Here is a 19,863-nt window from a genome sequence, read left to right as displayed (position 1 = left end):
GGGTTTCAAATTTCTGTGGAAAGAATTGTACACTATAAAGGCCTGATCTAACTATTTGGGAATGTCTACAGCACAAAGGGCAGCCAACACATCACTCTTTTACTGCCTGGATTTAATAAACCACATTTCAACTGCACAGTAGATTTTATATATTACTACTTGCATCCTGAGGAAAACTACTGCTTATCACCTCTACATGACACATCAAACATATATATTTTCATTGTGATAAACTCTGACAAATTTTCTTATATTCTATTTTTGAGCATTTGTGTATATTTGGCATGAGTGTTCTGGGCTACTTGAAAGAAAAAGTAGTATTACTTGATTTTTTCAAATTTTTATCAAGTTTTTTATCATTAAAATTTAGGAGTCTGTATTGTTGTGGTGTTAGTGAACTACAACAGGCTGTGGAGGCAATTTTTGAATAGGCCATCAAAGTAAGTTCAAAATAGAAAACTGAAAAAACATTATTTTAAATTAGTATTTTGTATTACACAGAAAATCTTTTACCAAGAGAATAATAGTAGTATTTTGGTGTCACTGGTAGCCCACCCATAGTAACACAGGTACTGAGACTACCATTCAATATTTTATCCCTGAAAATTTTTATCCCTGAAAAAAGTCAAAGTACAAGAGAATGCCATGAAAAGAAGAAAATAAAATGTAGTCCAAGCTTAATTAAAACTGTGAGGAACTTACAAATTTCACACACTCTGTTCCACTACTTTTTATCTTAAAACTGGATATGATAGTCTAAAAAAAAAGGTTCAAAAGGGTCCAATGTATTTAGAGAATTTAGACACATTAGAGAATTTAAATTATTTCTGATCTGGCTGAATAAATGAAGCCTCAGCTTCCAATGTACCACTGGGAAATATACTGTCTAAAGGATTTTCAGGATGCACTGTTCAATCGCACCTTACACTGGTACAACACAAGACAGTGTTCCAAATTTGTCTTGATAATGTGGTTCATCTCTGACTCTATCTAAAGCTGGAATACACTGGAAATAGCTTTTGCTACTAAGATTTGTTGGGAGCAACCAACATTTATTGGGAATGGGGATTAATACACTTTTTAATCCAATGTTTTATTTTAAAATTACTAACTAAATGGTACTAAGAACCTATAACTGAGAGGAGTATATTCAACTGCCTGTGAAATTATGAACAACTTTGGCTCTACTGTATCTCTCAAAATCTAATTTTTAATTTTTTCTAAAGGACCACATGGTACATAATAGTTTTCCAGTATGAGACTTACTAGTGTTTAATTAACCGTGTCAGTTGATGCTCTCTCAAGAAGATGTAGGTTGTGATCATTAGTTCAGCCTCAGGAAGAAGATTTCCATGGCTTTCTATATATCACATTAAGGGCAAATTAACAGTTTTTCTTCTTCTTTCTATGTACATAAATAGGCAGAGTGACAAAGTTCAGGCAGGAATGGTTAAAATAGTCAGAACATTAACTTCTCACATGCATTTGCCTACACAGGTTGGAGAAAAACAACAAGACATCAGAATAATCCTTCACTGGAACAAGAAGGAAAGAAAAATGTGTTTTTGCAGCAGCACAGCTATGCTCCAGCCTTCAAGTAAGACTTGTAATAAATTCAGAATACATCCCACAAAGTTTTAATAGCTTATATTTATACTTCACTGGAATATCTGTGTCCAACCCAAAGTAAAATTTATGAAACTTCTTTCAATCCAGAGCAGGACCTTCCATCCTATTACTACTTAAGATCAGGTTTCTTGCTGCCCCAGAATAATCATACACTTCTGAATTACATGGCCCTCAGCTTGTCACCTTCTTGTTCCACAGTCTGAAAGATGTGAGGTTACTTGTGAGGAGAAATAATCCAATAACTGTAAAGGAGGACTATGAAGACTTAATAAAAAAGTTAACAACAGGAAGACAGAAATATATATAAACACTATACTTAGTTCTGAATCTCAAAAGGTATCTTAAGGTGAAACTGCAAGTTGTGCTGTGTTAGATCAAAATTTTCAGTAAACCTAAGGAAGCTCAAATTCTATCGGTGCATGAGCTGACCACAACCTTCAATCTTCCTAGGTGTGACACGGGCCCAAATCCTGCAGTTTCCCAGCCCTGCCTCAGTTCTGCTTGGGTGACTCAGTTCTCCATCCTGATAAAGCCTTGTACTGCATCCTAAATGAAACAGTGCATTTTATCAGGCAAACTCCAATTTTACATGTCGGGGGCGGGGCAGAGGGGTGAAAAGCACATAGCAGTAAATCGCCAACCACTTTTCCCTCTTCTGCAACACATCAGAGCTCATGGGGCAAAGAAGTGCTAAATTTGGGGTTGCTTTTCTGAACTAGAGATGAAAGACTTCCATTTTAGGGTCATCTTCTCAACTACAATAACTGGAATACTATAAATATTAGATGCATTTGGCAACCTGACCACCACTGGTCTTGTCTGTAAAATGGTAAAAGCAAAACCCACTTCCCAAACTGTGCTACAAATATGGGGGAGGGGTCTGTGGAGAAAAGTATTTTACAAATGCAGAGTACTATTTTTACCTTCCTAGTCAAAGACATAGAACAGCTGCACATTGGGAAAAAAAAAAAAAAAAAAAAATCGGTTTAAGCTCAAATACACCAGCCAAGAAATGTCTCGCCAGGAAACCACCAAGGCATTTAGCCTGTTGCTGACAGCTCATCCAAGGCGGGGCAATATCCCAGGACAATACGCCCTGCTTTGCTTAAAGAAAAAAAAAAAAAAAAAAAAAAAAGTTTTGCAGTCTTAGGAACAAACTGGGGTGGTTTTTTGTTTTCCTTTTTTTTTTTTTCTTTATGTAACTGTATTTATAGACTTTTTTATAATTTAATATTCATCATTTTGTTCATCAACTGATGCACAAAAAATCTTTTGGTGGTTGTTGTTATTGTTATTTTTACACCCCGTAGTTAAAAAAAAATAAAATTATAAAAAGTGTATGGTGTTAACTCCAAGGCTCCAGTGGGCTTAAGAGGTACCTGCAGAGCTCCGCACGCGGGGCCGAGGCGGTGTTTGCCTACGAGAACGCGTTCGCTCGGACCCCGGCTGCGTTTGGGCCTTTTAAAGGTTATCCCGCGGTTTATAGAGCTGCAGATGATGGAGGCACAGCACCGTCCCTGGCGCGGTGTCCGGCACCGCCGTCCCGGACGTGACCGGCCCTCGGCGAGTGCCCGAATCGCTTCCCACGCGCGGCTCCCGCCCTGGCAGGGGCACCGCCAAGGCGCTGCCGGGCGAGGCGGGTCCCGGCCCGCCCCGAAGCCAGCACATGCTGCGCCGGCCCGGCCCTCCTCCCTCAGCGCCGCGGCCCCGCCCCGTTGCGAGGGAAGCGGCGTCGCCGGTTGCTACGAGGCCGGGCAGACGCGCATAGCGGCGGGGACCGGCGCTGGTGGCGGTGCGGGCACGGCGCTGACCCGGGCGCTGGATGGAGCTCGGCGAGAAGGCCGGCGGGGCGGCGCGGGGGCAGCTCCTCGCCGGGGGCCCGCAGGACCGCGCGGGAGGGCGGCGGAGCTTCCCTGTGTATCCTTGCTGAGGCGGCCCCCGAGCGCCGGGGCCGGGCGTTTCTCGGGGCCGGCCAAGCCCCGCGAAGGGCGGCCGGGGCTGCGTGCGGCCCGTGTGGGGCTGCGGCGGGGTCCGGGCGGCGATGTCCCAGCCTCTGCCCTGCCCCGCGGGCAGAGACCGCCTCGGGGGTGTCTTCAAATTAAAGCTTGTACATTGAGGGGTTTAAACTGCCGTGGGAAAGTTGGCTTCTCAAGCAACTTCCGAGTTTTCTTGTTTTCCCTCTTCTAGGAGATTATGCCACTATGAATAGTGTTTTTCATCCTAACTTGTGGGTTCTTGTGGTTTTGAATTTTAGGAGTAAGCACTACTGACACAAACTATTGAGATGCACCTGCACAGTTCTACTTAAATAATTACTGGCGTGATGCAGGACTGATCTGGCTCTGTGGAGAACTTTTATTTCGTGATGATAATCAATTTCAATGTAAACAACTAATCCTTTAGGATGTGGGGGGGGGGTGGTGGGAGGGTGTTTACTATTTAACACTTTCCCTGTCATACCTGCATCCTTGTGTTACAGGTTTAGATAACTACATAAAATGTCCCTTCAAAAGAACATAATGAAGGTGGGATTTTTCACCTGGTGGTATCATGAAAGATGAGTGCAAAGCCTCTTCTAAAATCCCTTTAAAAAGTAAAATGCAATTACATTTTTTTCTGGATAAGCATAAAGTTAGTTATGACAGTAAGATACAATTATGAACCTACTCTATATAAGGTCAATCACACAGGCTATTATATCTTTCAATGAGCTGTTCCATCCAGTTTCTATTGTCCTTAACACCATCTTAGGGATAGCGATTTCATATTTCATTTTGAACAGGATTTACAAGAAGAGCGTCGGACATTGAGAGAGCATCAAAAAATGCATCGGAGCAAGGCAATGAAATACTTGCTGGAGACAAACAGAAGAAGAAGGCAAGTAACTCGGGTTCCTTTAATGGAGGATTGTAAAAAAAAAAAAAAAAAAAAAAAAGAGAAAAACAAAGCAAAAAGAGTCAAAACCGTAAGACAGTTCAATATATCTCTACTATTTTCCTGTTCACTTTGATAAGTAGCTCAGTGCTTTGGCCTAGAGGAATCTAAGCTGAAAAGTTTCACCAATCCGGTTTCTTGCTATAGGATAAATAAAATATAAAATTTTCTGATTTACTCACTAATTTTTGAAAACTCACTGGAGTCACATCTCATATAAACGGAAGGTAAGTAGCACTTTCATCTTGTGGCTCTGATCTGCATTTCTGGTGTTCTGGGGTTTATTAGCTTTAATGGATATATGAGAAATGCATTCAGCTGTACAGCGTGGGCCAGCAGAAGTCAGTTGTTTTCTTCTGAAGTGTGTTCTGTTCTGTCTGCATGGCCCAACAGCTGCACAGCCTCTGCTTCATGGCAAGACTTTGCTCCCACTGCCCAATAAACACAAAGCACCATTTTTATTGTAGAGGATTATACTTATAATAAAGTTATTTTGTACTGACATTTTAAACAGAGCTTTGCTTAGCCTGTCTTCTGCGTACATGAGAATGCAAAGCCGTGAAATATTCTGTGACAAATGGATTAAATAATTCATGCACTGAAATGTCTCAGTGAAGTGCTCTAAGTAGTTTAGTGAGCATAGAGGTCTTTTCCCTCACACTGAGGTGGTGCTCACACGTACAGGGGGCTCAGCTGTGTGCACTGGAGAGACAGATGGGTTCATCCTTGCAAGCCCCCAGCCTCAGACCAGCTTCCTCTGCCTCTTGTTAACTCATTAGTACTCATGCCCCACAGTTCCCCTATCAAATGACTTCTGTTGTACAATGTTTACCTATGGCATATGTTCACAACTCATAAGAGAGGTGATATATATTGTTTATATTGCCATTTTAGCCTGACAGTATGTGCTATCAGCTTATGTTTTGAAATATAAAGAAAAATGGAAGAGAAGATATAATAACCTGTGAGTAATTAAAGACAGAGTGTGACCCACAACCTTTGCAGATAATAAACTGAGTCTCAGTTGAAAATTTAAATACCTAATTTCATTTTCCGGAACAGAACCACTGTAATGCTACACATCTCAAATGAACACTGTTTATTGTATTACTGGCCTTGAAATATTACACTCTAATGTAAAAGCAAATACCAGACAGCCTGCATATTTTTGACAGACTGGTGTAGTTAAAGTAATACTCATGGATACATAAATACATTTCCATATGTATTTCATTGCAGCCTTAAGAAATACAGTATAAATCCAAGCTACTCAGGTGAGCCACTTAAAAATTTAGATACAGTATTCATAAAATGAAGTTGTTTCAATTTGTGATAATTGAGAATGGCAAAATTATTAGCACAGTAATCAGTTCAAAAGGAAGTCTGTGGTAACAAGTTTTCTCCTAATAACTGAAAAGGAGTGAGTTGTTTAACGTTAGGTAGTAAGTGCATACAATATTATAAGCTGTGACAGACATAATTAAAAAATAAGGGTCACTGCATGTGCATGAAAGCAATTTGAAAATAAAGATCCTTGAATCTATTTTTTTTTTCCTGGCAGTTATGCAGGAAAGAATTGATTGATCAATTTTCAGGTCATGTCTAAAGTCTGAATGAGCCAAGTTCCATTAGCTTTCTTACACATGTAAAGTTATTAGATACAATGATGGTTTCTCAAGGGTAGCATGATGTTCTTAAGCTCCACATTTTCACCTGGCAGCACCCAAAATTCCCCCTGCCAGTGCTTACAGGCATGCATCAGGAGTTATTATTGGCACTGCTACTGCATGATTTCAAAAGAGAATTTGTATCTTTTTGCCTTTTTTATATGGAGAGTAGGAAAGAGTGCCCTGTGAAGTGTGACAGTCCATTTTCTACCTCTAACCTTCAAATAGAGTGGATGAGGTTGGAAGGGACCTCTTGAAGTCATCTGGTTGAACACCTCCACTCAGGAAGGGCCACCTAGAGCTGGTTGCCCAGGAATAGCTTTTGAGCTTCTCCAAGAATGGAGTCTCCACAACCTCTCAGGGCAGTCTGTGTCAGTGTTGTCATCCTTACAAAAAAAACAGTGTTTCCTGATATTCCAAAGGAAACGTGTGTATTAGTTTGGTCCTGTCAGCAAGCATCGCTGAAGATAGCCTGGCTTTCTTATCTTTGCACCTTCCTTCCAGGTATTTATAGACATTAATAAGATTCCTTTGAACCTTCTCCAGGCTGAACAGTTACAAATCTTTCAGCCTTTCCTCCTAGAGAGATTCTCCAGTCCATCATCTCTGTGGCCCTTTATTGGACTGTCTCCAGTCTGTCCATGTTTCTCTTGTACTGAGGAGCCCAGAGCTGGACACAGGCCTTCAGCTGTGAACTGGCTAGTGCTGAGCAGAGGGGAAGGATCACTTCCCTCTACATGCTGGCTAAGCTCTGCCTAGTGCAGTTCACGATACCATTGACCTTTGCAGCAAGGTTGGTCTCTTCTCTCAAGTAACAAGTGCTACAGCACGAGAGGAAATGGCCTCAGATTGCACCGGGGGAGGTTTAGTTTGGATGCTAGGACAATTTTCTTCATGAAGATTTTCCAATCCTTGGAAAAGGCTACCCCTTGGAGTGGTTGCATGTGGTATACTTCAAGATGTGATTTAGTGGTGGACTTGGCTGTGCTGCATTTGTTCTTGCAGTTGATGACCCTAGATGTCTTTTCTAACACAAATGTTTCTATGTTTCTATGTTTAATGAAGATAATAAAGAGGATTTGGCCCAGTACTGACTTCTAGGGTCCACCACTATGTACTGGCCTCCATCAGGACTTTGTGTCACCAGCCTCTGGGCCTGACCATTCAGACAATTTACATTCCACCTCACACTCTCCTAATGTACAGCAGCATCTTGTTTATGAGGATCCCCTATGGGAGACAGTACCAGCAGCCTAAGTAAAGTCCAAATAGACAATATCTACTGCTTTCCTCTCATCTATAGGACTGTCATTTCTTTGTAGAATTTTATGAAGTTGATCAAGATTAACCAAATTTAGTGTCAACCTTAAGTTTATACATTTTCTACTAAAAAGGTAAAAGCAGTTCATTCCCTTTAGGAAGAAGCACTACTGAAGATACAGGAGAATTTCTGCTCTCTCTTTAATCTTGCATCATTTAGGTTGATTCTCTTGATATTGTTTTCTGAAGGAAAACTTTTCTGTGGGTTTTTCTTTGTGTTTTTCTTCAGGAACCACCAGCAGACCTCCTTTAAACAAGGTTGTACCAAAGCACTTTTTAAGCTAATGAGACCTGTGTATGCATATGCAAAGTTCTTGCAGATTGAGGTCTTCTGTTGTCAAACTTTTCTATATGTACTTGTTACAAAATTTTCCCTGACAGTCTACTGTTGATTTGTTGTCAATACTTCTAGAATGCAGCACCTTTAGCATTAAAAATACTCATCTTCTACAAGCTGTACTCAGTTAATTGGTTTAGTAGTAAAAGACAAAAACATCACTTGCTCAAACTGAGCAAAGATATCTTTGGAAATAAAAGTCTCAGTAACTTAAATCACATATCTTTTTCAACACCCCTGATGTCATCTATTTCTTTGCATCTCTTGTACTGAGTCCAAGCTCCTTAGTTTTAACAGTGCTTCAACACAGCAAAAAACCCTAGCCTACAGTTTATACAAGTATCAAGAAAGTAATTTCTTTATTGTCTCACTGATACATGAAGTTGCAATTTCAAGATCAGATTAAGAATCAAATATTCTCTGGGGTAGTAGCTGGCAGATATTCTGTTTAAATAACAGTATTCTGGAAATAAGAGCTACTGACTAAGCACATACTTGATGCAAATGAATAGGATATCATATTTTATGTTTCTATAACACACTGCTTTCTAAATATCAGCTGTCAGTTTTTCTGGGGACTGTAGACTTCGTGCTGTTCCTGCTCAGTGGAAAATGTGTGTCCCATTTTACTGCGATGTTACTGTCTGCAGGTAGCTGGTTCATTCTGGAAATGCAATTGTCTATGTTCATTTTAAAATAAACCTTACAGTCAGTTATCTGGGTTCATCATTTTGAATTACCTTGAAATAGCTAATCCATCTGTTGAAACTGGGGAAGGAAATACATATCGGTTTCCAATCTATTCGTGATCTATTGTTCTTTCTGTAGTACTTTATTTTCAACATACGCACAAGCTTTGTGCTCCACCTACTGGCTGATTAACATTGATTATTTAATAGAAGCTCTTTAAATCATTCATTAGTTTTGTTGTTAGAGAATGAAAAGCAGTCTACAGCCAGAAATATGAGAACAATGTGAGCAGTTGGTAAACAGAGAGGGCAGAGTGTTGAGAATTTCGTGTTTCTTTCTACATCAGAATGGAACTGTGAGAAGTAGGTGATCGCTGTAACCATGTGGACTTGAAATGTAGTATGACCATTTCTGATAATGAGCCACAGGATTGTACTGAGTTTCCAAGGCCTTGGAACAGATGCTTGTCAAGCTTACTCTCTTTGAACTTTTCTTGACCTGAAAGCAGCTTTGTTTTGCTTGGTTTAGCTGTAACAGAAATTTTTCTAGAAGACCAGGTGTCTGTGGCTAATTTGTTTTGCCTTTGTTTATATTTTTATTGTAAGATCATAGTTTATATAAATAGCAGTAAGAAGCAGTTATTCTATGCAGAGAATGAGATACTTATGAGTCTAAAATAATGAAGTAGTATAGAAAAGTGCAGGCCTGGTATATAGCAGAGGCTTTGAAAACTGGAGGAGCAGGATGTGGCATGGAGGAGTACAGGCAGGAGATGGTAAGAGATGGCACTCAGGTTTGGCACTGGAGACCCCATGGCTATATTCACCAATAGTCAGCTAAAGAAATGCAGAACTAGGTCTGACAAACCTGGCTTTAGAGGTAACGGAGAGGAGGGGAGAGGAGGGGAGAGGAGGGGAGGGGAGGGGAGGGGAGGGGAGGGGAGGGGAGAGGAGAGGAGAGGAGAGGAGAGGAGAGGAGAGGAGAGGAGAGGAGAGGAGAGGAGAGGAGAGGAGAGGAGAGGAGAGGAGAGGAGAGGAGAGGAGAGGAGAGGAGAGGAGAGGAGAGGAGAGGAGAGGAGAGGAGAGGAGAGGAGAGGAGAGGAGAGGAGAGGAGAGGAGAGGAGAGGAGAGGAGAGGAGAGGAGAGGAGAGGAGAGGAGAGGAGAGGAGAGGAGAGGAGAGGAGAGGAGAGGAGAGGAGAGGAGAGGAGAGGAGAGGAGAGGAGAGGAGAGGAGAGGAGAGGAGAGGAGAGGAGAGGAGAGGAGAGGAGAGGAGAGGAGAGGAGAGGAGAAGGGGGGGGAAGGGGAAGGGGAGGGGAGTATGTAACATACATAGAAGGCACCTTGTATGGAATATTTGGAGGTACTGTGGACCTACAGATTGACAGTGATAGAGCAGAGGTGTAAAAGTGTATTAGCAAACATAACAGTGACTCCAAGTGGATCATAAGGTGAGGGAAAAGAAATCATTTACATAAAGATCCTGTTGGTCCTGCTGAAGCGACTCCAGATACTTCCAGTTCACCCTGAAACTGCAGCACAACTAGAATGAAACTACAAGCCTTGGGATGCAAAAGAGCAATGCAAGAATGAGCATCAGGAAAAGGGATAGAAACTCAATGTGTGAATAACAGTTCAAACTGGTTTATCACTATTATTGAGCCTTTTTCTGTATAGAAATATTCTAACAGTATCATTATTTTTCAGTAACAATTCTGGATTAATGATAACTGGACTCTTAAGATTTGAATTATGCTAACAAAAAAAATTCTTGGCTGTATAAGGTGTGCCTGGGTTTTGCCTATGAACAAGACTTGGAATGTGACAACTTGTACATAGCGCAGGCAGCCCTCCTGTGGACCTTTGGGGCATACTGCAGGACAGCCCTCTGTGAGCCCATACAGTATTGTAAGGGCTGGTCCTTCTGAAGCTCTTGCAGCAATTTCAGGCTGTCTTTGTATTCAGCATATGATAAGCAAAGGAGATGAAGGAATAGTTTTAATATATGTTCCTGGTCTTGGTAAGTGTCTTAAGACAAAAAAGTTGATTTCTGGGCAATGTCCACGTATCTTTTTAAGGACATAAGATTATTGCTTCCTGTTTGCCCATGAAGGGAATTTTGAGTGTGACACCACATTCTAGCCTTTTCTTGATCCTACTGTAGTAATTGACTTTACAAATATCTCCCTACCTCTATTTTAAAATTACTGTGCACTGGTTTGCAACATGATATCGTAATGGAAGAATAATATCAAGTCAGTATCAAAAGTATCAAAAGGTTCATTTCATGGCATTCAATACACACTGTATATACTCCTTTTTTAATTATCATTTTCATCCAAGGCAGTAGTAAGCATTTAGTCCACCTGGGAATATAACATCTAACACTTCACTGTGAAAACAATTTAATAAAATTAACCAGGAAATACTTCCGCCATCTAGTCATACTGTTTTTAACATAAAAATGCCTTCCACATAATGTCCGTATATGTGAGACAGCTAAGTATTTTAAGTTTTGTATTCCAAATTCTCCATAAATATTTTGGCAGCCATTTCAAAAATTGCTCCACCACTGGGTTGTTTATAGTAGACAGAAAAATTCTGTTAGAAAAACACCAGTCAGGAAATTCTTCTGCTAACTATCCATCTTAAAGCCATACACTTTTGCCAATTTTACATCTGTGATATGAACCTAAGGTGGTGGCTTAAGGAGAGTGCATGAACAAACATTTGCTTTAACTGTTTTTCTGTAAGATGTAAATGTGCATTTTTTTAAATTGCTTGTTTTACATAACGCACCTGGATGTTACATTTTACACTCTGCAAGGTCAACAAGTTCATAAGGCTTCACCAAATAACTTTAATGCATTTCCATACATTAAAATAAGATCTTTTTTTTTTCCTTCTTGTCTTAATCCAAACCAAATAGTGATCGTGATGAGCTGTGCTGAAAAAGACGTCTTGCATCAGCATTTGGACCTGCTCATTCCCAGCTATATGGAACAGCAGTCCTCTTTTTAATACTTGTTAATCAGGAGTATGGAAAAGTGCAGCTAAGTCATATTCAAAATCATTTTAAAAAAATAAATCATCTGTCAGAATTTACTTTTTTTCGTTTTTGGACTTATACACTGGAATTACTCCAAGTGTAAAGTTTTGGAATTTCCCACATCTGAATTTAACAACTACAGTTCAACTAAAGGCCTTCTTGAAATCTTCAAGCCTTCTCTGAAGGCTTCTACATGCCTTCAGCTTCTAGAAGTATTAAAGGGCATCAAGAAGAATGGGCTTGAAGGATAAGGAAGTCTGTTTCCTCTCTCTTGATTTTCATTTAGTCAAGATAAAATTGCAGATTTCTTTATTAGATTTTAAGGTGAGTCAAATTCAGGAATACTGAAACTGGACAATGAACTCTAGTTCTACTGTTTAGTTCTAACATGTTTTGACAGACATGTATATATGAGTTTTCAAAATAGTGAAAGTTCTTTGTCTCTCTCTGCTACACTTTGGCTTCCAAGTGGATTAAAGTGGATATTCCTGTATAAGTGTGTACTTGGGAATTAGTTGGCAGTTTTTCTATTTTTTTACTATTGTGCAATTACAGCCTTTAGTCTTTCTAAAATAAAAAGTACCTATTTCAAATTATTTTTGTGTTTGTTTTCACAGGAGATCAATCATCATTTTGAAGGGATACTAGAGAGGGTCAAGATGATTATTTCAGTTTGAACTTTTTTCCTGTAAAGAAAAGGGAAGAATAATTAAAATAGCTTGAGTTAAGGAGTATCTCTGTCAAGTAGCAGATTTGCTCCATTAAGCAAGAAGAACTATGAAGCAACTGCTAGTGATTAGAGTTATGGGAAGGTATCTTACTGTGATGAGAGAAACAAAGAACATACAGCAAAACATTTCTTTCTACTAATGCTGGCTAGAGGGGGACCCTACTTAGTGTACTAGTGACCTGTTAAATCACATTACTAATACCCAGATGGGAAGTTCCCAGCTTTAGTGATCTTTACATGGCAGGCTTTGGAAGTTTCACGTGAAGACCATTACTTTTATGGTATTACTACTTTTAGAATAGAATGTTTCCAGGGATGGGGCATCTACAACCTCTCTGGGTGACCTCCTGCAGTGTTTCACCACCCTCACTGTAAAAAATTTCTTTCTTATATATAGTCTGAATCTATCCTCTTTTAGTTAAAGAACATTAAATATGACTTGCCTACATAGGCACTGTGCCGATTAATATTCTGGGTGTATTTCACCCAGGGAGCTAATTTGTCAGTAAAAGTTGATTCTGTCAGCAGGAGAAAAGATTCCACATAGGTTCATGAAGCTCATGCTTACTGAAGGAAACTTTTGTGATGATGGTTGTTTCTGACTAGAGCCTGCTTTGCTTTTGAACCACTGAGAGGACACATATATATTTTAATAATAACAGATTCTGTCAATTATAGTTTCATGTTACTGTTTTATCCCATTTTGTGCCGCTAAACTGATTGTCTTTCAGGAAGCTTCTTAACAACTACAACCTGATACTTAGTCTTGCATATTTATAGATAAAAGCTGTAGTTCCTTTGTGTTATTTCTAAATAACAACTTTTAAACTGTTATTATTTCCCCAACAGCTTGTGCAAAGTACACACAGAGCATTTGTAGTTAACCTTCCTACTGATCTGCTCACTGTGATACACTTTTGTGGTACTATAAAGGCTATTGTAAAAGTCACATTGGTGACAAGAGCTGGTTGAGTCTGCATGTTAATTCACATATAAAAAAGAATCAAATCCCTGGTAGAGTCTAAAAAACAAAAATATGTTGTGACTCTTCTTCACCATCCACTGTCCCATTTACATTGCAACAAATTAGAAATCCAGCTGTGCTGAAGTTAATTGCAATTAATTTATGGGCAAGCAAGCTTTTGTACTAAAATAGCAAGTGGGTAAGCAGGTAAGTTACTAATATTTTGGTAAATGTAATTCACAAACATAGGAATGATCTTCTTTTGCTTCTTAAATACAGAGCCTTTGAAGAAAGGCAGAAGGAAGAAGAAGCAAAAGAACAAAGATTTAGAGAACAAGTTCTGCAGCAGAGGAAGATTAAATTTCAGGAGGCAACTGCTAAGTTCCAACATGCTCATCAGTCCTTTTCTCAGCACAAACAAACAGGTTTGTCAATTAAAAATTAACCATTATTCACAATACAAGTGTTTTTATAGTCACAGAATCATAGAACACTTAAGATTGGAAGGGAAACTGGAAAACAACTGACAAGAAGTTCAGATCTGATAATATGACAATTGGGTAGGGGAAATAAAACCAGATTTTTTTCTCCTAGACTCTGTACTGTGAGATATTTCACTATATTCCAGTCACAGTACATAAGTACATGACCTCCTTGAGGTGTTGTGGCTTCCTGGGTTTTCCCCACTTTTTTGACTGCAATGTGTTGTAGTATTGCAGTACTGTGCTTTCACAGCTGGCTGAGAGGTGTTACAAGGCCACTGACAGTTACTAGGATAGCGCAATGATCACTTCTTTGAACCTTTGAATAGAAAAATATTTGAAAATGTGCATTTTATTTATCATTAAGTAAATGCAGTCCTAGCATATATTAATATGGTACATAACTTTTTTTTTTTTTTTTTTCTGAATTAGTCCACTTTCTAAGCTGTTCTCTTGCTGGGAAGCAATGATCACTTCAGCTCAGTTCCTGCTTTCTTGGAATGAGTGCAGATTGGCATGAGTTTGCAAGAGCATTGGCCAAGTCTGATTTCCCGTCAACTTTCCAGTGTTCAAATGCTTAAGATATGGTCTATTACTTAGGTATTCTTTAACAGATTTACTCTCCCAGCTGCAGTTGTGCCAGCTGTGAGGTAATGTCTCTGACTTCAAGATCAAATGTCAGATTAAAATAACAAAATAGAACAGTACTGGTTTAGGGCTTCTTCATAACTCCACTGACAGCCCAGACTGTGTAGCAATAGAAGGAATCACATTTTTTTTCTCTTGGTTTTATTTTAAAGAAATTCTGCCTCTGCTACTCTCTACCCTACTTCTACTCACTTGAAAGTGGCACATTGTGCCTGTCTGGACTCCTTCTTTCCCCACTGGTTCAATTATTAAGTTACAATCTGGCCTCTGTAAAATATCTGCAAGCCATAACTTTGGCTTAGTTCATGAGGGGAATAATCATGATGTAAAAACAAAGTTAGATTTTTTTAACCTCATTTTTTTTTCAACAGTACAACAGTTTAAAAGCAAATAGCAAAACTGTTGAATAACGTGTGACTGTAAACACTTAAATAGACTGGGATTTTGTTTCAGAGTATCTTGAAGTGCTCTTGCCTGTCTAATAATGCTAAACTACTGTGTTTATTGTAACTGTCTGGATTTGGGCTTCCAAACTTCAGTAACTTAACCAAACCATTTATGGCAAAATATTGTAATTTTCAAAAACCTTTCCCCCATTGTGTGTTTTTAGCTGCGATCCCTCCAGTCCAGACAAAAGCAGCTTTTCAGTTAGAAGAAGCTCTTGAACAGATTAAAGGATCAGTTTTAACACCAGGACTGGGCTTGCCAAACATAAACAAAATCAACTTCAGGTAAGCATTCCTGTTTACTCTGAATATTCAATAAACAGAGGACAATTACCTTTAAGAAATTGTAGGGCATTTCTCTCATGGCAAAGAAAGCATTTCTGTGAACTTTTCTAATTAAACATTATGCAATTTCCTTGAGTTGTTTGTGTCCAGTTGGTAAGACAGCAGAGGAGATGACACAAACCTTTTCCCCTCAGTGGAATTCTGGGAATAGTCAAGACTAATCCAGCCTTCAGTAAGTTATAACCTAACTCAGATTGTCATCGATCATGGTTATCAATCCATTTGCTGTTCTCAGAATGGTTCTTTCTAGGTGATTTCTTATCCAGATTGTTTTTCTTATGACATTGAAGGATACTCTAATTTATATGTTCTCCCAAGGATCTTCTTTCCAGGTGTCATTCCTTTATATTTGTCATTCCTTACATGAATTGAGGGTGTTCTGGCAACAATTTGACCTGTAATTTCATTTTTATCACATAAAATTTTATTTGCATGCCTTTCATTCTACCCAAGCACTGTTTATGAGATACCTTGACTTATAACAGAATGTTCCTTCATACATGGTTTATTTATCTGCTGTATTTCCTACTAGTTCCCGATTACCCCTTTCCTAACTTCTCATTTCTTCAACATTTCTACTCAGGGGGTTATTTTTGTTGTTGCTTCTTTTGTTATTTATATAATGCTTTCCGCATTTCATTTATTTTCTGTATGGTATAAATTGTGCAGATATTCACAGAATAGAGATAAATTCTGCCTGAAATGGGTCTCACTACTTTTGAGTTTCAGTGTGTTCTTCATGGTGATGTTATTACTCAACTTGTTCACATATATCTGCTGATTAACACGTTTTCAGGTGATAAACTGGTCAGTTGGGAAAATATAACTCATAGACCTTAACACTCATGCTATTTTCTAGTCAACATTCATAGGAATATTGCAGCAAAAAAAAACAAAAAAACAAACAAGAAATCTACCTGTTAAATCTAACTTTAATTTATGGCAAAAATATAGGAGTTTCTGAACCCTGTCTCAGGTTTCATAATCATTTGTCTCATTTCACTCACAGGCTTGATTAAGGACAGCATCTCACTGCCTTAATAATTTTTTCTTTATTTTTCATCTTTTTTCAAACTGCTTCCTGTGCAACACACTGATATCTCAGGACTTGTACAAACCACTTACCATTTCTTACAATGCTGTCACTCCATTTTAATTTGTATACTTTTAAAAATTCACTATTCTTTAATAATGACAGTGTGTTGTTTTTCCTGATTTCCTAAAGAAATTAAAATTACATGTTCATTTTCTTTTACGGTTTGTTTTCCCTAAGTAACCAAATTTGAGAGAAAGCTAAGAATCTCAAAGTTAATTGTATTTATGTAAGTCTGAAATTAGAAATTGCTCAAGGAAAAAAAATGAAAATATGTGACCCTAGTATCAGAAAGGTTTAAAAGTTGAGTCCATTGTGACCTATTGGGAGGTCAAAAGACAGCTAGTACAGAGAAAACAGAAGAGCATTTTGAGAAGATTCTGACCAGTGAAGGTTCTTCAAAACCCACCAGTTCTGAGCTATAAAGCTTCAAACATTTCTTATAATGCCTTTAATTGGAAATTTTGGGATGGGTAATAATAGCTAACTCATATGAGTACGAAGTAGTAGATACCTTTCAATATTTCTGTTGCTTCTTACAATTCTATAAATGATGAAGCCGTAAGTCTTGTGTCACCTTTAGAATTTACACTTCCTCAGAAAGAGAAAGCACAGAATTCATTGACAGTCCCCTGTTAAAGGGGAAATGAGTAGTGCATTAAGTATGCAAGATAAATATCGCTTCAGACCCAACTGAATAACTGTGAATTTTAAAATATTCTAGAATTTTTAATGTCTGTGTTTTAAAAGGTGTAAAAAAATAAATTAAGCAATGGAGACATATTAACTCCTCTTGGAGAAAGTCCTGAAAGACCTAATAAGTATATTCCATGCTGCAGTAGAGCGATTTTGCTTCTAGTAGGGTTTAGTTATTGAATGTTAAAGAGAAGATTTTGGGGAACTCATTACCCAACAGACACTGGGATGTTTGTACATTAGGTGGGTAAATGGCATGCTGCTCTTTGTACAAGATATATTTCCCTGTTGATGCATAAATTTGTTGTGTTTGATGAACTTCAGTCTTGGGATATACATTTTATTATGACAAATCAAAAATGGTCCATGGAAAAATTGGAATGTTGAAACTTTTATAAATATAAATGGTTCAAGTGTGTAGAAATTTTTATGAATATGAATGGTCTAAGCACTCAAATAAATATAAAGTTGTATGTGTCCAAAAAACCAACAAACGATTTTTGGGGGCCAGGTGTCCGTCAGTCTGGACCACAGTAACAAAAAATTTTTGGAACAGGGAGGACATCTGCCATTCAAAAGAAAACAGCATGCAGTTTAATGAGTTAAATAAATAAATGTCTGAATTTGTTCTCCCTTTTTGCTGTCAGCCATCTCATCAGAAATAATAAATTCTGTTTTAGGCTCTCCTTAGGTCACTGCAATTAAGCCAACATTTTTTGTAGTCTTGTATAAAATCTCCTGAAAAATAACAATAATCTTAACGCTTAATGGTTTGAAAGTTTCCATTTTCTATTACCCCGAAATTATAAGTGTTGTGATAAATCCAAAAAAGAAAAAAAAGGTCTTATTAGATTATTTACCCACTTGAAACAGATCCACTAAAAAGGGAAAATTTTAGGTGCAGGAAGAGAAGGCTCAGAAGAAAGACCTTAAGCTGAGGAAATGGATAGAAATTAAGGAAAGAGGTTGTTAAATTTCTGTACATATGTGAAACATTTATCTTCAGCTAAGAGCTGGTCTCAGGGCCCAACTACATTAGCTACTCTAAAGATTTTTTTTGTCAGGCAGCAAATTCCAATTCTTTTAACATATCAAAATACTGACATTACACATCATTGGTAGATTTGGACTCTCTGGGTTGTAGAAAGCCTTCTTCTCTTTGAAGTAAGAGAATACCTGACAGCATCAATACAGCTACGCTCTGCATAAGCCAACTTTATGGAAAAATAAATCCCATTTTCCTGCTTGTTTTTTTTCTTTTTTTAAAAAAAAAACCCTCCATGTTCCATTTCTGTAAATTACCAAACTGTTGGCTGACATTTTCCATATTAATGAAGCCTGAGGCAGTCACCCAACAACCCAGTCAGAAAATTCTATTTATAAATAACAGAAAAGAAGTTTTAAAATGGAAAGTGTTGGACACTTTCAGATAGTACTAATGGCATTTGTTGAGCTTTTCATCATATATTGATGGTGTATACTTTTGGTAAGAAACATATTTAAAAATGTACTGTTGATGCATAGAAATAAGACAAAGTAGTAATTTGCTTGTTTTTATCAAGAACCACAGATGACACTTCATCCTTATCAGCATCTAGAAGTGATTCTTTCCATCAGAAGCAGAATTCAGCAATATTTGGCTGTGATGGAGCAATACAGGAGAGCAGTAGAACAGACAAGGATAATCACCAACTTCTCTTCCAGAAAAATCTGAAAGAAATGCAACGGCTCCTTGAAAAACAGCATCTCAGCAACTTGGAGGTATATTTTCATTTTCATGTGATTCATTTCAAGATGCTTTTAAGTGTGGCAAAAAGTTTCTTGAATGTGATAAAAATGAAACTTCTGTTCAGCTGTCTTTATTAATTAGACAACACAGGAGGACACGCTGTACTATGCCTTATCAATAGATTATTTTTAGTAAAATTATACGTTTTTTCCAGTAAGAAGTCAGAGATCTTTAAAAATATTTATAAGAATATTTTCACAAATTCATCCAAGATACTTGTTATGTTCTTCTGTTTTCCTGTTAACATAAGATTTGTATGTCAGACTTCTTGTGTCTGATATTGGTAGCCATTAGTCAATCACAGGAGTCTTGTGCTACCTCTGAACTGAAATTGATGGTTTTCAGTGCATACCCAAGTTTCTGCTGTGCTGATTGTGACAGCTCAGCACAAAATGCTATAGTAGTATAATGATGGTATGTCAAATGTTGGGAATTTTTTTGTTTGGTTGTTTTTTCCCCAGTGTGTGATGATATGTTAGAGATTGACTTTAAGTCTCTTGAGATCACTTTTTGTCATCTCTGGAGTAGCTGCAGGTGTCCCAGCAATGAGCTTCTTCTGCCTAAATTAATTTTTAGGCTGAAAATCAGTTTTAATAGTAACCTTAGAAACAGTGAAAAGCAAGAACTGAGCTCTGAAGTGATTTTTAGTTGTGCACCCTTAAGTGTGATTTTATGTCTTATTGTTGTCTTTGATTTTGGAAATACTGTCTACAACATTACATTTTCTGGAAAAAAGAGGGTATACTTTAGGGCTCATTCTTTTATTTCTGTAATATCTGTAATATCCAGAGTCGTGGTATCTGAAATGACCTGGACTTCATGAAGCCCGTCCCTCTATTTTGGTCATGGCTGGAGGCATGGTGGCCATAGAGCAAGGGCTTTTCCTTTTAATACAAGTGTATAGATAACTTGTGAAAGACTTTAGAGAGTTCAGATATGGTTTGACATTGATTTTTCTAGGATCATTCATCTCTGCCTTTGCATTTACTCTGTTCTGATAGTTATGCATGAAAATCTTGAGCAGCTGATGGCTAACAGAAAATCTCA

The 19,863-nt window shown here is 38.1% G+C and overlaps 1 protein-coding gene across 1 annotated transcript in view; it reads left to right on the top strand.

Moving 5' to 3' along the window:
- Positions 1-3,406: 3,406 nt before the first annotated feature.
- CEP126 (centrosomal protein 126) overlaps positions 3,407-19,863 on the top strand; it is a 37,570-nt gene continuing 21,113 nt past the window's right edge. Inside the window, exons 1-5 of the mRNA XM_058836343.1 lie at positions 3,407-3,546; positions 4,381-4,506; positions 13,597-13,742; positions 15,073-15,178; positions 18,590-18,788. Of these exons, the coding sequence (XP_058692326.1) occupies positions 3,452-3,546; positions 4,381-4,506; positions 13,597-13,742; positions 15,073-15,178; positions 18,590-18,788 (672 nt within the window). The 5' untranslated portion in view covers positions 3,407-3,451. The remainder of the gene's footprint in view (positions 3,547-4,380; positions 4,507-13,596; positions 13,743-15,072; positions 15,179-18,589; positions 18,789-19,863) is intronic.

Source organism: Poecile atricapillus, chromosome 1, assembly GCF_030490865.1.
Source record: "Poecile atricapillus isolate bPoeAtr1 chromosome 1, bPoeAtr1.hap1, whole genome shotgun sequence".
In the NCBI taxonomy this organism is placed as follows: Eukaryota; Metazoa; Chordata; class Aves; order Passeriformes; family Paridae; genus Poecile; species Poecile atricapillus.
Note: the sequence above shows the minus strand (reverse complement) of the source record. Positions and strands in the feature narration are given on the sequence as shown.